The sequence below is a fragment of the Microtus oregoni genome, unplaced genomic scaffold (genome assembly GCF_018167655.1).
Source record: "Microtus oregoni isolate MIOR12 unplaced genomic scaffold, Mior012 000020F_ref0000438, whole genome shotgun sequence".
Taxonomy (NCBI): Eukaryota; Metazoa; Chordata; class Mammalia; order Rodentia; family Cricetidae; genus Microtus; species Microtus oregoni.
In genome coordinates, this window is record NW_024543079.1 from 36,591,229 (window position 1) to 36,608,947 (window position 17,719).

General features: G+C 42.0%; 1 protein-coding gene across 5 annotated transcripts in view; it reads left to right on the top strand.

Annotated features, from left to right (window-relative positions):
* The window catches only part of Dnaaf9 (dynein axonemal assembly factor 9), a 135,781-nt gene that overhangs the window by 56,782 nt on the left and 61,280 nt on the right, over window positions 1-17,719 (top strand). For all 5 annotated transcript variants that reach the window (XM_041670189.1, XM_041670192.1, XM_041670190.1 and 2 more), the window contains 4 exons: window positions 2,934-3,048; window positions 5,716-5,786; window positions 10,837-10,887; window positions 12,428-12,515. In XM_041670189.1, the coding sequence (XP_041526123.1) occupies window positions 2,934-3,048; window positions 5,716-5,786; window positions 10,837-10,887; window positions 12,428-12,515 (325 nt within the window). The remainder of the gene's footprint in view (window positions 1-2,933; window positions 3,049-5,715; window positions 5,787-10,836; window positions 10,888-12,427; window positions 12,516-17,719) is intronic.

A 17,719-nucleotide genomic window follows, 5' to 3' on the forward strand; every position in this document is an offset into this window, starting at 1 on the left:
TTTCCTTCCCAGCAGGTTCATTTCACATAGAGAGACACACATGGATTATGTATCCTGTAAATTTAATCCTGCCATATGGGAGTCAGAGGCTGTTTATTCCTAGTTTCTTCAGAAATTTTATTTTTAAGGCATGCTAGGATTAAAGGCGTGTACCACGACACCCTGCTCTAAGCTTTTCTTTAATTCCTTTCCACAAGTTAGAAACTTAGCTGGGTGGGAGCTTGCCCTGAGGTCACCACTCCCTTTATTCTATTTCTTAATCAGCTTCAAAAATCCCCATAACCTTTTAGTCTCAAGACTATTCAGAAGTCTAAAATCTCTTCTCAGACTCAAGGCAGTCTCTTAATTGGACCTCCTGTAAAATAAAATATTAAATGCTGTCTGAGTAGGGTTTATATTGCTGTGAAGAGACACCATGGCCATGGAAGCTCTTATAAAGGAAAAACATTTAATTGGGGTGGCTTACTTTTCAGAGAAGATTTAGTCCGCTATCATGGTGGGGCATGGCAGTGAGCAGGCAGACGTGGTGTTAGAAAAGTAGTGCAGTGTCTTACATCTTGGTTTGCAGGCAATAGGAAGTGGTCTGAGACACCGGACCATATCTTGAGCATATATGAGACCTCAAAGCACACCTGCACAGTGACACACTTCCTCCAACAAAGCCACACCTCTCAATAGTGCCACTCCCTTTGGGGGCCATTTTCTTTCAAACCACCACACATACTTCTAACTTACAATGACTCTGAATATAATTATTAATTATTACTCAAAGGGAGGAATCAGGACTTATGAGGAACTAACTTTATAGACCAGGCTGGCCTTGAAGATCCTCACGTCTTTGACTCCCCTGTGCTGGGATTAAAGTCATGTACCATCACAACTAGCTCAGGGTCAATTTTTAAGTAAATTAGAATTGGCAACTCTAGAGAAGTCCATATGATGTGGGAGAGTCTTCTGTTTTGTGATTTCATTGGTTAATAAAGAAACTGCCTTGGCCCTTTAATAGGACAGAAAATTAGGTAGGCGGAGTAGACAGACAGAATGCTGGGAGAAAGAAGCCGAGTCAGGCAGTCACCATGATTCTCCCACCAGACACAGATGCAGATTAAGATCTTCCCTGGTGAGCCTAGGCAGTTTGGATGCTCACCTTACTCAACCTGGATGGAGGTGGGTGGTCCTTGGACTTCCCACAGGTCAGGGAACCCTGATTGAGCTGATGAGGGAGGGGGACTTAATCAGGGGAGGGGGAGGGAAATGGGAGGTGGTGGCAGGAAGGAGGCAGAAATCTTTAATTAATAAATAAATTTAAAAAAAAGATCTTCTCTGGTAAGCTATCTCGTGGTGCTACACACATTGTTAGAAATGGGTTAAAGCAAGATGTGAGAGTTAGCCAGTAAGAGGCTAAAACTAATGGGCCAAGAAATGTTTAAAAGAATACAGTTTCCGTGTAATTATTTCGGGTGTAAAGCTAGCCGGATGGCGGGACGCAGCCCGCCACTCATTACTACATCCATATCTACTACTGGCTGGCCTAGAATACATACTAAGTAGACCAGGCTGGCCTTGAACTTCCAGATCTGTCTATGTATCAGACTTTCTTTCTGAGTGCCTCTCTTTCTCTTTAATGCTTGAATCTGTGTTAAGATATTTCTTAGCTCTGCCAAAACAAAACAAAAAATCCCTACTTGACTATGAGCATTATAATACTATGACAAGTCAGTCTGATAACTCAGACAACTATAAGCAATAGATAAGAAGTATATGAACTAGAGTGCTGTGGACAAAGGGATAATTCATATCCTAAGCAAGATGGAGTGAGGCAGCATAAAATGTAGTCATTCTTTCTTGAATGGAATACTGTTTAAAATCCATGCATTTCTTATTCTGGAGTTGACCGTTTAATACTTTTGTGCTACCACTGGCCCTGAGTAACTGAAATCTCAGTGAGCATAGTCATGGCTAAGAGGGAAGAAGGCTCTACTGTGCTGGAATGATCATTTGCAGCTGTGTGCTGCTGTGCACTCATAAATACCCATGGAGACAGATGTGTATACCAACTTAATGAATACCTTTCCTGGCTCACCGAGAGAACTGCAGCCTAAACCAAAGGATTGTTGGACGTGTGGTACTGTGAGAGTATGAAGTGGATGGGCATCCAAAAGCCTGGAAGAAACACCTCTGACTCTGTAGGCTGTAGCCAATCATGAATAGGAATGAAGAGTTAACTCAGTGGTCTAGAGTACTGTCTGCTCTTCCAGAGGACCTGAATTAAATTCCCAGCCACCACATGGTAGCTCACACCATCTAAAATGGATATGATGCCCTCTTGTCATGCAGGCATTCTTGCAAATAGAGCACTCATACATATAAACAAATTTTTAAAAAGATAAATTAAAAAAAAAAGAATGCAGACTGTGGACCTAGAGAGGGGCTCAGCAGTTAAGAGTACAAACTGCTCTTCCAGAGGACCCAGACTCAGTTCACGACCCTCATGTGGGGAGGCTCACAGCTACCTGTAACTCCTGCTCCAGGGGATCCAGCACCCTTTTCTGGCTTCTATAAGTACCTGCACACACACAACATACACATTAAAAAAAAAACAGTTTTAAGTTTAAAAAAGAAAAGGGAAAGAAGAAAGATTGTGTTATTTCTTCCGAGGATGACAATCTGAGGGAATTTGTAAGAACATAAACATACAGTCATTCCAGCCTATGCTTGTCTCAAGTCGAGGGTCCCCTGCTGGAAAGCCTGAAGGCATTTCTCCGGTCAAAGTGTATGGATCCTTAGAGATCTAAGCATAGATTTCAGCATAGATCCTTATAGATTTGCCAGTATTCCTTTGCCATGTGGTTTAGAGCGATCCTGTTTCCTCTGGATCTCCTCCTGAAGTGCTAGGCTGATAATGGTTCTGTACCTGCTTCTCACTCACACAGGCTTGTATGACCGTCTATGACATTCCTGACTTGCTGGGAGGAGGAGGAGGATGCTTAGGATCTGTGGTCTTCTCAGAGTCATTTTTGACTTCTCGGATCCTAGTTAAAGAAAAGGGTAAGTGTGTGTGATGTCTAGAAGGCAAGCGTTGAAAAATTTATAAAATCATAAATTAAGCCAAAGATGACATAAACTGATTAATATGTTAAACTACTTATAATAAGCAAATGGTATATATTCTAACTAGTGAATAGTACTTATAAATTAATAAGAAAAAATATACTATTCAATAGTTACATGAGCAAAAAATACAAGCAGGCTGTTCACAACAGTAGAAAACAAAAAATAAGGCTGATGGATTTATGTTTATGAAGGTATGTAGCCTCTATAATGGTCAAAAGGAAACAGTTTATAAAATATAAGTTAGATACGACTTATTATTCCTTATATTGGCCAAAAGCAAAATCTGCAAAAGATGATAATGTGTGGTACTGGTACTGTCACCAGTTAACCAGCTATTTCTGCCTTGACAGAAATCAGCGTAAGAAGTCCATCGAGTGCTTTGGCACCTTTTGTAAATCTCAGTGTTTGGCAGCAGCAGCAAGGGCCTCTCTAGTGTTAGAACCCCCATTACTGGCCTAGGGTAGCAGAACTCCCAGTTTTCCAAGTGTGAGCAGCTCTCTTATAAGCCTAGGAAGCTAGGACCCTGAACTGTACAAGTGTCAACTCCTTTATAGACTTAGAAACTTGGGATTTCGTAGTCCCTAGCAGCAGCTGGTATAGCACCTGATGGACCAAGGTGTCAGAATTTCTCTGTTGTTGACATTTGCCATTGTCATAGCTCCCAGGCCTAGAGTGTCTGAGACTTTTAGCCTTAAAAGCTTACTAGCACTCTGAAACTTTTCCAAATATCAGGACCTGCAGTTTCTCTTAACTAATCTTTATGCTTTTTTATCCTTTAGCACCAGCTATCCAGCCTCTCCCTAATTCTGCCATCTCTCTTGTTCTCACCTCAGTTACTGTCAGACTGTCCCTCTGCCTCTTGTCATTGTAAAGCAGTAGCTGCATTGCTGCTGTGGCTTGGCCTGTGAACTGTTCTGTATAGCTGCTCCTTTGCTACCTCTGCTGCCATTGTCACTCTTTGCTTGCTTGTTTTGTATTTTGTTTGTTTGTTTTTCAAGCTAGGTTTCCAAAATTCACCTCATCTGGTTACCCTACCAATACTTTCTGCCTGTTACTGGCCAATCAGCATTTTATTAAACCAATATGAGTGACAGTGTACAAAAGCATTCTCCCACAGCACATAAGAAATGCTTGCAGTAGGAACTTAACTTATTTGTGATGGTGAATACAGGGCATGTCTGTAATCCCAGGAGTTGGGGGCAAAGGCTGGAGGATCACTACCACAAGCTCAAAGCCAGCTTGGTCTACATAGCAAGTTCCAGGATGGGCTCTATAGCTACAGGGAAACCTCTCTGAAAAGCCAAAAAACCCACAAAAAACAAAACAAAAAAAAACACACACACACAAACGTCATTACCATGAAACAGGATTTGAGTAGAGTTTTTTAGAGTTTAACTCCTGCTCAATCATCCAGTGAGAGGCCAGTCCTCTTCATCCTTCTCAGTAAAATTATCCTGCTGTCTTAGTTACTGTTCTGTTGCTTTGAAAAAACACCATGACCAAGGCAGTTTAGAAAGGAAGGTTTAATTGGGCTTCTGGTTTCAGAGGGTTAGAGTCCAAAGCAAAGGCATGGCAGCAAGAACATCTGAGTGCTGAAAGCAGAAGACAGAGAGCATTCTAGGAATGGTGGGAGAGTTTTGAAGCCTCAAATCCCTCCCTTGTGACACATCCCTTCCAACAAGGTCACACCTTCTAAACCTTCCCAAACAGTTCCAACAATGAGGGACCAAGTATTCAAATATGAGCCTACGGGGGCCACTCTCCCTGGCCTTCATAGACTTTTAGCCATATCAAAATGCATTCAGTTTAACTCCAAAAGTCCCCATAGTCTTTCAGTTTCAACACTGCTTAAAAGTCCAATTTCAAGCCAGGCGGTGGTGGTGCACACCTTTAATCCCAGCACTTGGGAGGCAGAGGCAGGTGAATCTCTGTGCGTTCAAGGCCAGCCTGGTCTACAAGAGCTAGTTCCAGAACAGGCTCCAAAGCTACAGAGAAACCCTGTCTTGAAGAAAAAAAAAAAGTCCAATTTCAAAAGTCTCTTCTGAGACTCAAGGCATTCTCTTTAATTATAAGCTTCTGTAAAATCAAAAGACAAATTACATGCTTCTAACATACAGTAGCACAGAATATACATTAAAAAGGAAAAATTACAAAAAGGAAAAATCAGGTCATAGTGAGTAAGTACTGGACCAGAGCAAGATGAAAACTCAGCAGGACAAACTCCAAATCCCATAGCTCCATATCATATCAAAGGACTCTTGCGTTCCAGCTTCGTTAACACCGGATAGTGGTAGATGTGGCTTTAATGGCCATACCTAATACTTGGACATCTTGATAAAAAATGAAAAGTAAATGGACTCATCCATGGTTACTCATTTACACCCATTACATTCTGAAGACTACTAGGCCACCTTTCATCATCAGCTTATCAGACTCCCTGTAGCTAGGTGAAGATGCTCCCTTTGTGTTGGTGGGGGCACCAGACTCTGCTAAAAGAAGCCCTTGCTTCAGAGAAGTGAAGGGGAACTTTCTATCAGAGTAGGCCTGCAAGATGTGCTAAGATGTCTAGGCATAACTGGCGTGTCTTTGGTCTTCCTACAGGTGGCACTATTACACCAGAAACCAGTTACATCATCCTGACAGCTGCCATCCCCAGATTCTCTTCCTGGATGGTTAGTATCAGGCCCTGGTCACAGAGAACCTAAACCCAGAAAACCCTGGGGCAGAGACTTAAGGAGGAACCTCTTTGAGGAGTCCCTGGAGGGCTGTCAGATTGAGATCTAGCTTTTATTTAGGAATAGAACCTACTCATAATTGTAGAAACCTTCAAAAAGGGAACAAAGTGATTTGTGCAGTCACTGAAGGAAGACATTAACACCCTCAGGTTGTAGATAAGTACACTAGAGTGTCTGGCGGTGGTGGCACATGCCTTTAATCCCAGCACTTGGGAGGCAGAGACAGGTGGATCTTTGTGAGTTTGAGGCCAGCCTGGTCTACAAGAGCTAGTTCCAGGGCAGGTTCCAAAGCTATACAGAGAAACTCTATCTCAAAAAGAAAGGAGGAAGGGAGGGAGAGAGGGAAGGAGGAAGAGAGAGAGAATACAAACATAACTACATAACTAGAGTTTAGGCTGATAGCCAGGGACTAGTTCTAATACTTTATTCATCTCTCACTCTGGCCAGGGATGTTTGCTCCTCCGGCCTCCAGCTTTCAAATGCTAGGCAGTTGTGAGGGCTACAGTCACTACCATTCCCACATTAGTTTTTTGAGACATAGAGAATATGTTAGCAAGGAATCTGGTATTTAACAGTTTAAGTACTTCAGGGATACATGAATTTCTTGATGATAGCATCTCAGACCACAAAAAGAAGGGTGATAACCAGAGACTAGCTGGTAAAGCAGTGCTTTGAATGTTGGCCTAGAGTGAGTGGTAGGTTAGGTGACTTCAACACAAGAACCTACAGTCGAAGCCAGGAGCAAATCCAGTCCCAGATTGAGCCAGTGATCTGACTCACAGCCAGTGATTTCCACTAGAACCAGCTTCTAGGACAGAGAGCGAACAAGCTCCACCAGGAGCAGAAGCCAGGAGCCAACCCAGTCCCAGGACACTGGCAGATCAGGATTGAGAGAGTGACCAGATACAGAGTCAGCAATCTCCACCAGAACAGGTCAAACTCCAAGCCAGGGACTTTTGCAGGAGGAGATCCAGACCAGTATTTACAGAAACAGGGCAAAGCTGGCAACCTAGGCCAAAGTAGGCCTGAGACAGCAAACTCCAAGGGAGCAGAGCAAAGCACAGGAGCACTGAGCTATCTTCAGGAACACCAAATAACCAACAGGGTAACTAGAACTGTGACACTGACTGTACCACGAGGAACAACCATCTGAAATTTGGATTTGCTGGTACCTAGAAGATTATTCAGCAGAATCTTAGCCAGCCCCAACCACACCTATTAGAGGAAAAGATGAGTAGAAAAGGTAAGATCACACACTACACCACAAAGAATGACACAAGACCAGTAAAACCTAAAGATCCCACAACTGCAAGACCTGAGCAACCAAATATGGATGAACCAGAAGAAAATGACCTAAAAAATAACTTCGAGAGAATGTTTGAAATTCTTAAAGATAAAATGAGAAATTCCCTTAAAGAAATTGAGGAAAAGACAAACAAAAAATTGGAAGATATAAGCAAATAACTTAAAGAAAACCAAGAAAAAGAAATCAAACATATAAAAGAAACTATTCAGGACTTGAAAACTGAAATAGAAACAATAAAGAAAACACAAGTCGAAGGAATTATAGAAACACAAATGCAAGAATGAACAGCAAAATACAAGAGATGAAAGAGAGAACCTCAAGTGCTGAAGATACAATAGAGGAAATTGATTCATCAGCTAAAGAAAACATTAAATCTAACAAAAGCTTAACCCAAAATATCCAGAAAATAGGGGACACCATAAAAAGGCGAAATTTTAGAATAATAGGTATAAAAGAAGAAGTTCAACTCAAAGGCACAGAAAATTTATTTAACAAAATCATAGAAGAAAACTTTACCTACCTAAAGAAAGATATGCCTATGAAGATACAAGAAGCTTGCAGAACACCAAATAGACTGGATCCAAAAAAAAAATCCTCTTGCCACATAATAATTAAAACACTAAACATACAGAGTAAAGAAAGAATATTAAGGGGCTGGCGAGATGGCTAAGTGGTTAAAAGCACCACCTCCTCTTCTAAAGGTCCCGAGTTCAATTCCCAGCAACCACATGGTGGCTCAACAACCATCTGTATTGAGATCTGGTGCCCTCTTCTGGCCTGCAGGGAGAGCACTGAGAATACTGCATACATAATAAATAAATAAATCTTTTTTTTTTTTTCGAGACAGGGTTTCTCTGTGGCTTTGGAGCCTCTCCTGGAACTAGCTCTGTAGACCAGGCTGGTCTCGAACTCACAGAGATCCGCCTACCTCTGCCTCCCGAGTGCTGGGATTAAAGGCGTGCGCCACCACCGTCCGGCATAAATAAATAAATCTTAAAGAAAGAAAAAATGCAAAGTGCAAAGGAAAAAGGCCAACATATAAAGGTAGACCTATCAGAATTACACCTGACTTCTCATTGGAGACAATGAAAGCCAAAAGGTCATGGTCAAGCATTATGCAGACATTAAGAGACCACAGATGCCAGCCCAGACTACTATACCCAGCAAAACTATCGATCACCATAGAAGCACAAAACAGGATATTCCATGCCAAATCTAGATTTCATCAATACCTAGCCACAAACCCAGCCCTACACAAAATATTAGAAGGAAAACTCTAACCCAAGGAAGATGGCTATACCAATTAAAACATAGACAATTGATGATCTCATAACAGCAAATCCCAAAGAAGAAAAAATGCACACATTAACATCACCAACAATGAAAACTAAGTTAACAGGAGATAGCAATTACTGGTTGTTATTTCATGTAAATGGACTCAACTCACCTATAAAAAGGCACAGGCTAACAGATTGGATACGAAAACAGAATCCATCCTTCTGCATACAAGAATCACATCTCAACCTCAAAGACAGACATCATCTCAGAGTAAAGGATTGGGAAAAAATATACCAATCAAATGGACCTAAGAAACAAGCGGGTGTAGCTATCCTGATATCTAACAAAGTAGACTTCAAGCTAAAATCAGTCAAAAGAGACAAAGAAGGTCATTTCATATTAATCACAGGAAAAATCCATCAAGAGGAAATTTCAGTACTGAACATCTATGCCCCAAATACTAGGGCACCCTCATATGTCAAAGAAACACTTCTAAAGCTTAAATCATGCATTAAACTCCACACACTAATAGTGGGAGACATCAACACTCTCCTCTTACCACTGGACAAGTCAATCAGACAAAAAAAAATGAACAGAAATAAGAGAAATAATAAATGTTATGTCTCAAATGGACTTAACAGACATCTATAGAATATTCCATCCAAACAGAATATACGTTCTTCTCAGCACCTCATAGAACCTTCTCAAAAATTGACTACATACTTGGTAACAAAACAAACCTCAACAAATACAAAAAAAAATGCAATAATCTAATGTACCTTATCAGATTACCATGGTTTAAAACTTGAAATCAACTGCAGTACTAATTCCAGAAAACCCACAAACACATGGAAATTAAACAATGCTCACCTGAATCATCAATGGGTCAAGGAAGAAGTAAAGGGGGAAATTAAAGACTTCCTGAATTCAATGAAAATGACCACACAACTTACCCAGATTTATGGGACACAATGAAAGCAGTGTTAAGAAAATGTTCAAAGCACTAAACACCTACCTAAAGAAGCTGGAAAAATCTCACACTAGTGAATTAACAGAATATTTGAAAACTTTAGAACAAAAAGAAGCAAACTCACCTAAGAGAAGTAGACGGCAGGAGATAATCAAATTGAGAACTGAAATCAACAAAATAGAAACAAAGAAAACAATACAAAGAATCAATGAGACAAAGAGTTGGTTCTTTGAGAAAATCAACAAAATAGACAAACCTTTATCCAAACTAACCAAAAGATAGAGAATATCCAAATTAACAAAATCAAAAATGAAAAGGGGGACATAACAACAGACATGGAGGAAATACAGAGAAACATCAGATCATTTTGAAAACCTATACTCCACAAAATTGGAAAACTTAAAGGAAATGGACAACTTTCTGGATAAATATCACTTACCAAAATTGAATCAAGACCAGATAAGCAAATTAAACAGACCTATAACTGCTGAAGTAGAAACAGTCATCAAAAGTCGCCCAACCAAAAAAAGCCCAGGACCAGATGGTTTCAGCTCAGAATTCTACAAGACTTTCAAAGGAGAACTAATACCAATACTCCTCAAATTATTCCATACAATAGAAACAGAAGGAACATTGCCAAACTTTTTATGAGGCTACAATTATCCTGATACCCAAACCACAGAAGGACATTAATAAGAAAGAAAATTACAGACCAATCTCACTCATGAACTTTGATGCAAAAATACTAAATAAAATACTGGCAAATCGAGCCGGGCGGTGGTGGCGCACGCCTTTAATCCCAGCACTTGGGAGGCAGAGGCAGGCGGATCTCTGTGAGTTCGAGACCAGCCTGGTCTACAAGAGCTAGTTCCAGGATAGGCTCCAAAAAACCACAGAGAAACCCTGTCTCGAAAAACCAAAAAAAAAAAAAAAATACTGGCAAATCGAATCCAAGAACGCATTCAGAACTATCATCCACCATGATCAAGTCGGCTTCATCCCACAGATGCAGGGATGGTTCAACATACGAAAATCCTAGCACTTAGTAGGCAGAGGCAGGCGGATCTCTGTAAATTTGAGGCTAACCTGATCTACATAGCAGTTGCAGGCCAGCCGGGGCTACTTCGAGAGATCCTGCCTTTTAGTATACTCTGGAAATACTTCAGTGTGTTCCCATTCATTGCAAAGTGGGTTTCCCCCTACTGTGAAATGTAAGTGGAGATTATGCATTCTGAGCTCATTAGCTGTGCCTAAGATCCTAGCCAGAAAACCCATTTCAGCCTAGCACTTGAGTTCTGATGGCCAGCAGTGTCTTTGCCAGTATGTCAGGGCCTGAGAGGATTCGATGTCACAGAGGAACTACCTAGGGAGAAACAGCAGGATTCTATCCTTGAAGCACTAAATTGAAAATTCTTCATTTCCATTGGTTACAGGTAGAAGATAATGAAATAAAATTGTCTGAGAAAACCCTGCAAGCAACACGGGTAAGCAGCATTTTTGTTCCCAGTGATAACATCATTAACATGAGATGGGGCCTGGAGAGACGACTCAGCAGTTAAGATCTCTTGCTGCTCCTGTAGGGAACCTGGGTTAGGTTCCCAGCACCCACATGGTGGCTCATAACTGTTCATTGCTCTAGTTGCATGGGATTCTGTGCCCTCTTTTGGCCTCCCTGGGTACCACATACACATGTGGTACACATACATACATGCACATAAAATAAATATTTTTGTATTATGGTCCAAATATAAGCAGGTTGTAATGATAAAACATTTAACCTTGGGACTGGAGTGATGGCTCAGCAGTTAAGGGCACTGGCAGCTCTTCAGAAGACACGAGGTCTATTCCTCGCACCAACATGGTGGCTCACAAACATTGTATCTCTACTCACAGGGGATCCTATGGCCTCCAAGGACACCAGGCACACTTATAGTACATAAATGTACATGGTAGACAAAACACCCATGCCCATAAAATACATAAATAATTTTTTTTAAAAAATACCTTAACTCTTAGAAAAAAAAGTTTGTCTTCGATACCTGTTAGCATTTCCCGCTTCCTGTTAGGCCTCTGATGGAAGAAAATGCTGACGGGGAACAAAGTGAAAGAGATTCCACCTAGAATTTTTAATATTTTAAAAAATCTCCCTGTACAATTTTTTTTAATATTTATTTATTATGTATACAATATTCTGTCTTTGTGTATGCCTGCAGGACAGAAGAGGGCACCAGACCCCATTACAGATGGTTGTGAGCCACCATGTGGTTGCTGGGAATTGAACTCAGGACCTTTGGGAGAGCAGGCAATGCTCTTAACCTCTGAGCCATCTCTCCAGCCCTCGCTGTACAATTTTTAAGTCACCACTAGGGACCAAATCCAAAGCCTTGAGCATTCTAGACAAGAACTCTCTACCATGGATCTGTCTATCTCCCCATCCTGTCTTAAGCACTATTAAAAGCAGTTTCCATGGGCTGGGTGGTGGTGGCGCACGCCTTTAATCCCAGGACTTGGGAGGCAGAGGTAGGCGGATCTCTTAGTTCGAGGTCAACCTGGTCTACAAGAGCTAGTTCTAGGACAGCTAGTAATGTAACACAGCAAAACCCCTCCCTCAAAAAAAAAAAAAAAAAGGAGGTTCCAAATTGACCTACCCAGAAGCTGAGATGGCAAAAGAGGTGACTTTTTTTTCACAGACATCGGTTCCCTGGAAAAAGACCACCCTAAGGAGAGTACAAAGCCAGGTATGATAGGCCGTCCACACCTATAGTCCCCGCAGTCAGTAAGCTCAGGCAGGAGGATCACTGCAAGTTCCAAGCCATTCTGGCTACAGTGAGACTTTGTCACAAAAACCAAAGCTCACACTGTTGGTAATTCACCAAACGAACCAGATTATGTCAAAGCACATGGTATCTCTTTGTTACAGTCAAATCAGACTCACCTTTTTATACTGACAAAATGAATAAGTTTTTGATTCTGTAAGTTTTTATGCTGTAAATCACCAGCTTTTTGTTGCTATTGTTTTTAAAGGGGGACGAGTGTTTCTTGGGCACATTGCTAACAGGAGGAAAAGGAGCATATCTTTATTCCAGCAGTCCGCAGTCCGGGCCTGAGGAAGGTAAGCAGCTGTGATTGTGTTCTTGGCTGTATCTGGGTCCCTTGTTTGCAAGTGTTAGCACAGTGTTGTAGCTAATAATACACCTGCTCTCTGAAAAGGCATGCTGGCAGAGAAGGGTTCTCCTGAGCTGTTTTCCTTTGGCTCAGCTACTTGAGGAAACTGGTGCTGGCTTCGCGAGCATGGGTCTGTCCCAGAACTGCATGTGGTCTCCCTTCTTCTTCATTGCTTTGTCCTCAGGATAGGCCAAAGTGGCAGCACTTCCAGCAGGAAGCCATAGATCTACACAGTTTTCTCCTGTGTAACAAACTTACCGGTTTCATGTTTTAAAACAACACCTTGATGGGCAGTGGTGGTGCATGCCTTTAATGCCTTTAATCCCAGCACTCGGCAAGCTAAGGCAGGCGACTCTCTTGTGAGATTGAGGCCATCCTGGTCTACAGAGTGAGTTCCAGGACAGCCAAGGGTACACAGGGAAACCCTGTCTCAAAAAAACAAAATACCTCATTATTAACTCCAAGTTTTGCAAGTCAAAACCCTAGGTGAACAGGGCCTGGTGGCACATGAGTAACCCCAGTATTGGGAGTGGGGGAAGAGGCCGAAGTTCTGCGTGTGTGCTAAAGGCGGCCTTGTACAACACAAGGAGTTTGATGCCATACAGGTCTGTTAATCAGATAGTCTTGACGAGAACAGGCAGGCACGTGTAGATAAAGGTCTAATGAGGCCGCAATCAAAGATCAGCCAAACCTGACTCTTCACTGTAGAGGGAGAGTCTAAGTTGTTGATCCACCACTTCCCTTTGTTTACAGGACTGAAGCCCATTTTATGCCTCCTGCTAGATAGAGACTGGTCTCAGACCTCCCTTAGCCCCAGCAACAAGTGAGGCCATCGCCTCTGTGTCGGCTCTCACATCAGTCTGCCCCTGGCATCTGTGACGCACACCATTTCCTCATACACGATATGGTCACGCCCTTGCAAGCATGGCATCCCTTTATGGCAGCTGTTAAAATCTCAAATATCATGGGCTCAGATATTCCAAATCCCATCATCATGATTATCTCCAGGGACTGGAAAGATGGCTTAGTAGTTGAGACTGCTTTGCTGCTCTTACAGAGGACCCAAGTTCAATTCCCAGTCAGACTACTCACAACCCCTTGTAACTCCAGAAAAATCCAATACCTTTGGCCTCCAAGGGCTCCTATGCTCAAGTGCACATACTGACACATAGAGATAAACACACATAATTAAAAATAAATCTTGTTTTAAAAATGAAATGAATTCTTAGCCAGGTGGTGGCAGCACATACCTTTAATCTCCGGGAGGCAGAAGCTGGTGGATCTCTTGAGTTTGAAACCATCCTGGTCTACTGAGGGAGTTCCAGGATAGCCAGGACTACACAGAGAAACCCTATATTGAAAGAGAGAGAGAGAGACAGAGAGAGAGAGAGAGAGAGCATTATTATTTAATTTATTGTATTCCTTATTAATTATTTTTTTGTTTGATTTTCTTTTTTTTTTTTTTTTTGCGACAGGGTTTCTCTGTGTAACAGCCCTGGCTGTCCTGGAACATTATTTTCTTTTTTTTTCCTTTTTTTTGTTATTTATGTATTATGTATACAATATTCTGTCTGTGTGTATGCCTGCAGGACAGAAGAGGGCACCAGACCCCATTACAGATGGTTGTGAGCCACCATGTGGTTGCTGGGAATTGAACTCAGGACCTTTGAAAGAGCAGGCAATGCTCTTAACCTCTGAGCCATCTCTCCAGCCCCCTGGAACATATTTTCTAGCCCAGGCTGGTCTCGAACTCACAGAGATCTGCCTGTCCCTTCCTCCTAAGTGCTGGGATTAAAGGTGTGTGCCACCACTGCCAGGCCAAAAATCTTGTTTTTTTAAAAACAGAACGTCTCTAGCCATGTCCAGCCTATGGTTTATGGGGCATCTGTAACACAGGATAGCTGGGAATTATAGCCCAACACAGAATCATGAAGTTAGTGCAAACATTGAGACTTCCTTTTTTGCAAATTTTATGGGATTCAGGGGACTTGCTTGTGTGGTTCTCAAGTATGACTTTTGTAGACAGCAGTTGTGTTGCAGTGTTAAAAGGCTGGGCACACCTGAACCTTATATGGATAAGGCTCAAGACAGTAATCAAGTACAGGCCTGAAATGGAGTTTTCTCTTTGTGGACTTACGAAACTGAAGAACTAACTACTTGTTCCTCACTCTCCCAGTAGACAAGGCAGAACTAGCATGGGATAACCCTACAACTTCAGGTTCAAAGGGGCAGAGTTGATAAGGGAAATGAGGTCACCAACTTAAAGCAACTTTAAAATCAATCTCGGCAGGCTGGAGAGATGGCCCAGAGGTTAAGAGCACTGGCTGCGCTTCCAGAGGTCCTGAGTTCAATTCCCAGTAACCACATGGTGGCTCACAGCCATCTGTAATGGGGTCTGGTGCCCTCTTCTGACATGCAAGCACACATGGAAGGAATGTTCTATACATAATAAATAAATACATACATACATGCAGGCAGAACAATGTATACATAATAAATAAACACATACATAAATAAAACCTTTTTTTAAAAAAAAAGATCTGGCAGGGCAGCAAGCTGAGTCTGGGGGTACAGGCCTTTAATCTCTTTAATCAGCCATGGGAGAGTGAGGCAAGATCTCGGGTTCAAGACCAGCCCCTGGACAGCTTAGTAAAACCTTGTCTCAAAATAAAAGTAAGGGAAGAAAAATGGCTTAGTGGCTAAGAGCACTGGCCACTCTTCCGGAGGACTTGGAAAGCACCCATGTGGTGGCTCTCAACTATGTGTAATTTCAGTTCCCAGGGACCTCATGCCCTCTTTTGGCCTCCAGTGACACTCAGTGCATGTATGTGGTACACTTACATACATATACATAAAAATAAAAAATAAATAAATAAGAAAAAGAAAGTAAAAATAATTTTTGGATATAGCTCAGTGACATAATGCTTATACAGCATGTTCTGAATTTGTTGCCTTGGTATAGTATCCAACACTGGGGTGTGGGTGTTTAGTCAGGTGTTAAAATTTGATTCTTTGATTATTATCAAGGCCTGAGAACTTCCTCATGGCCTTCAGCTCTGTCCTTTGAGCTGTTAGTTTTGGGTTTGAGGGTCTCCTGTCTCCTAGGGTGGTCTCAAACTAGAGGTCTTCCTACCTTTGCCTCCTCCCAAATGTTGATAATACAGGTGTGTGCTCTTACACTCACATTGTATAGTATGCTTGTTTTAATTAGAGGGTAGTGGGGGTTGAATCCAAGGCCCTATGAATGCTAGGCCAGCTTTGTATCAGCTACTTCCCAAGCCCTGGGTCATTTTGTTTTGTTTAGGGGGCAGGTACTCACTCAGCATGTATTTATTCTTGTCTCATCTGGAAGTCACTATGTAGACCATGTTGGCTTCAAATTCACAGACACCCACCTCCCTCTGTCCCACCAGGTTTTTTAAAACAGTGGCTTAGTTAGCCCAGACTAGCCTCATACTTGCTATGTAGCCCATAATGATATAACTGCTGCTGCCTGCATTTATTTCCCAAGAACTGAGATGTATGTGCCATCATGCTGTGCACCAAAGGCTTCATGTACACTAGACAACTAGTCTTCCAGTGGAACTACATCACCAGACCCTGCATACTGCTTTAAAAGCAAGCTGTAAGCCGGGCGGTAGTGGCACACGCCTTTAATCCCAGCAGAGACAGGTGGATCTCTGTGAGTTTGAGGCCAGCCTGGTGTAGAAGAGCTAGTTCCAGGACAGGAACCAAAAAGCTAGAAAAAAAAAAAGCAAGGTGTAGATACAATAAAGAGGTGGTTGTGTGATGCCATCCTTTATCCACTTTTAATAGTCATCTGGAATATGTGCCAAAATTAGTTCCTTTTCAGCAAAGGACCTTGTTAGAAAACTGATTTTGTATTGTGGTATCCAACAAGATTTAATGTATCCAGCTCTGTGTAAGAATGAAGGTCACAACTAGAGGTTTCTGGCTCCTTATTAGTCACACTGTTTTATGTTCTACACAACTCCAGTTCTTCTGTATGTTAGGCAAACACTCTACCACTGGGCCACTCCCCAGCCCAGTCACGCCATTTTCAGATCTTAAACCTAAACTGAGTATGCTGGCACATGTTTGTAATCAGCACTAACTCCTGCCCCTGACACTTGGAAAATTGAGGTCAGAGGATCACCAATCCAAGGCCAGCCTATTTGCATAGTAAATTCAAAGCAAGTCTGGATAGCATAGCCCCCTTCCAACCCTTCTTTCCCCCTAGAAAACTTAAATTTCACATTTATCTAAGTTTACAGAGCTTTATGCTACAGAACAATTCTATAGAAGCAGAAAATTTTAACAAGCAAGTCTGTGTATTAAATATTTTATCACTTTAAAGTCAAAGGATTAATTGACCTTTAAATTTATGTCATTTAAGACCACCCACCCTTATAAGTTGACCTTCAAGCCTTCTACAGCCTAGACAGGAAACTCCTTCACTAGACTATATGCCCTGCGTGTTACTACTGCTATTTTGAAGGGGGGCAGGGTTTCTCACTGTAGCTTTGGAGCCTGTCCTGGAACTAACTTTTGACCAGACTGGCCTCAAGTTAACACAGATCTGCCTGCCTCTGCCTCCCAAGTACTTTGATTAAAGGCATGTGCCACCACTGCCTTCTAAATTTTACTTTGGTGCAGGGTCTCTCCTAGTTTCCCAGACTGTCCTTGAACACACTCTAAACAGATGGGCCTTGAACTTGAGACACTGCTACCTCAGGAAATCAAAAGCAAGTGCTTCTTTGTCCTGCTAGAGCTCTCTTGAAGGGAGATGATGCAAAATGCCTGAGGGCTTTCTCAGGCCTTGGAGGGGGATTGCAAAGATGAAAGGCCCTGATGTGAAGAGTTGTTAGTGTCTTAAAATCTGCCTCTAATTAATTGGAATATAATGAGTGTGAAATTGGTATATTCCCATCCCTAACAGTATTTATCTTGAGCTCCTCAGCGTGATTGGTCGAATTCTGAGCTCTGTGTCGTGAACACTTGTCTGTGGTTGTAGTACGGCTGGCAGCAGCATCTGTAAAGAGCTCTAGACAGTGCTCAGCCTTCTGACTTTCCTCCCAAGTACTCAGGACTGAGAATGGCACTTCTTTCCATGAGCTGCCCATCTTCTTCCCTTCCCCAGCCCAGGGACTT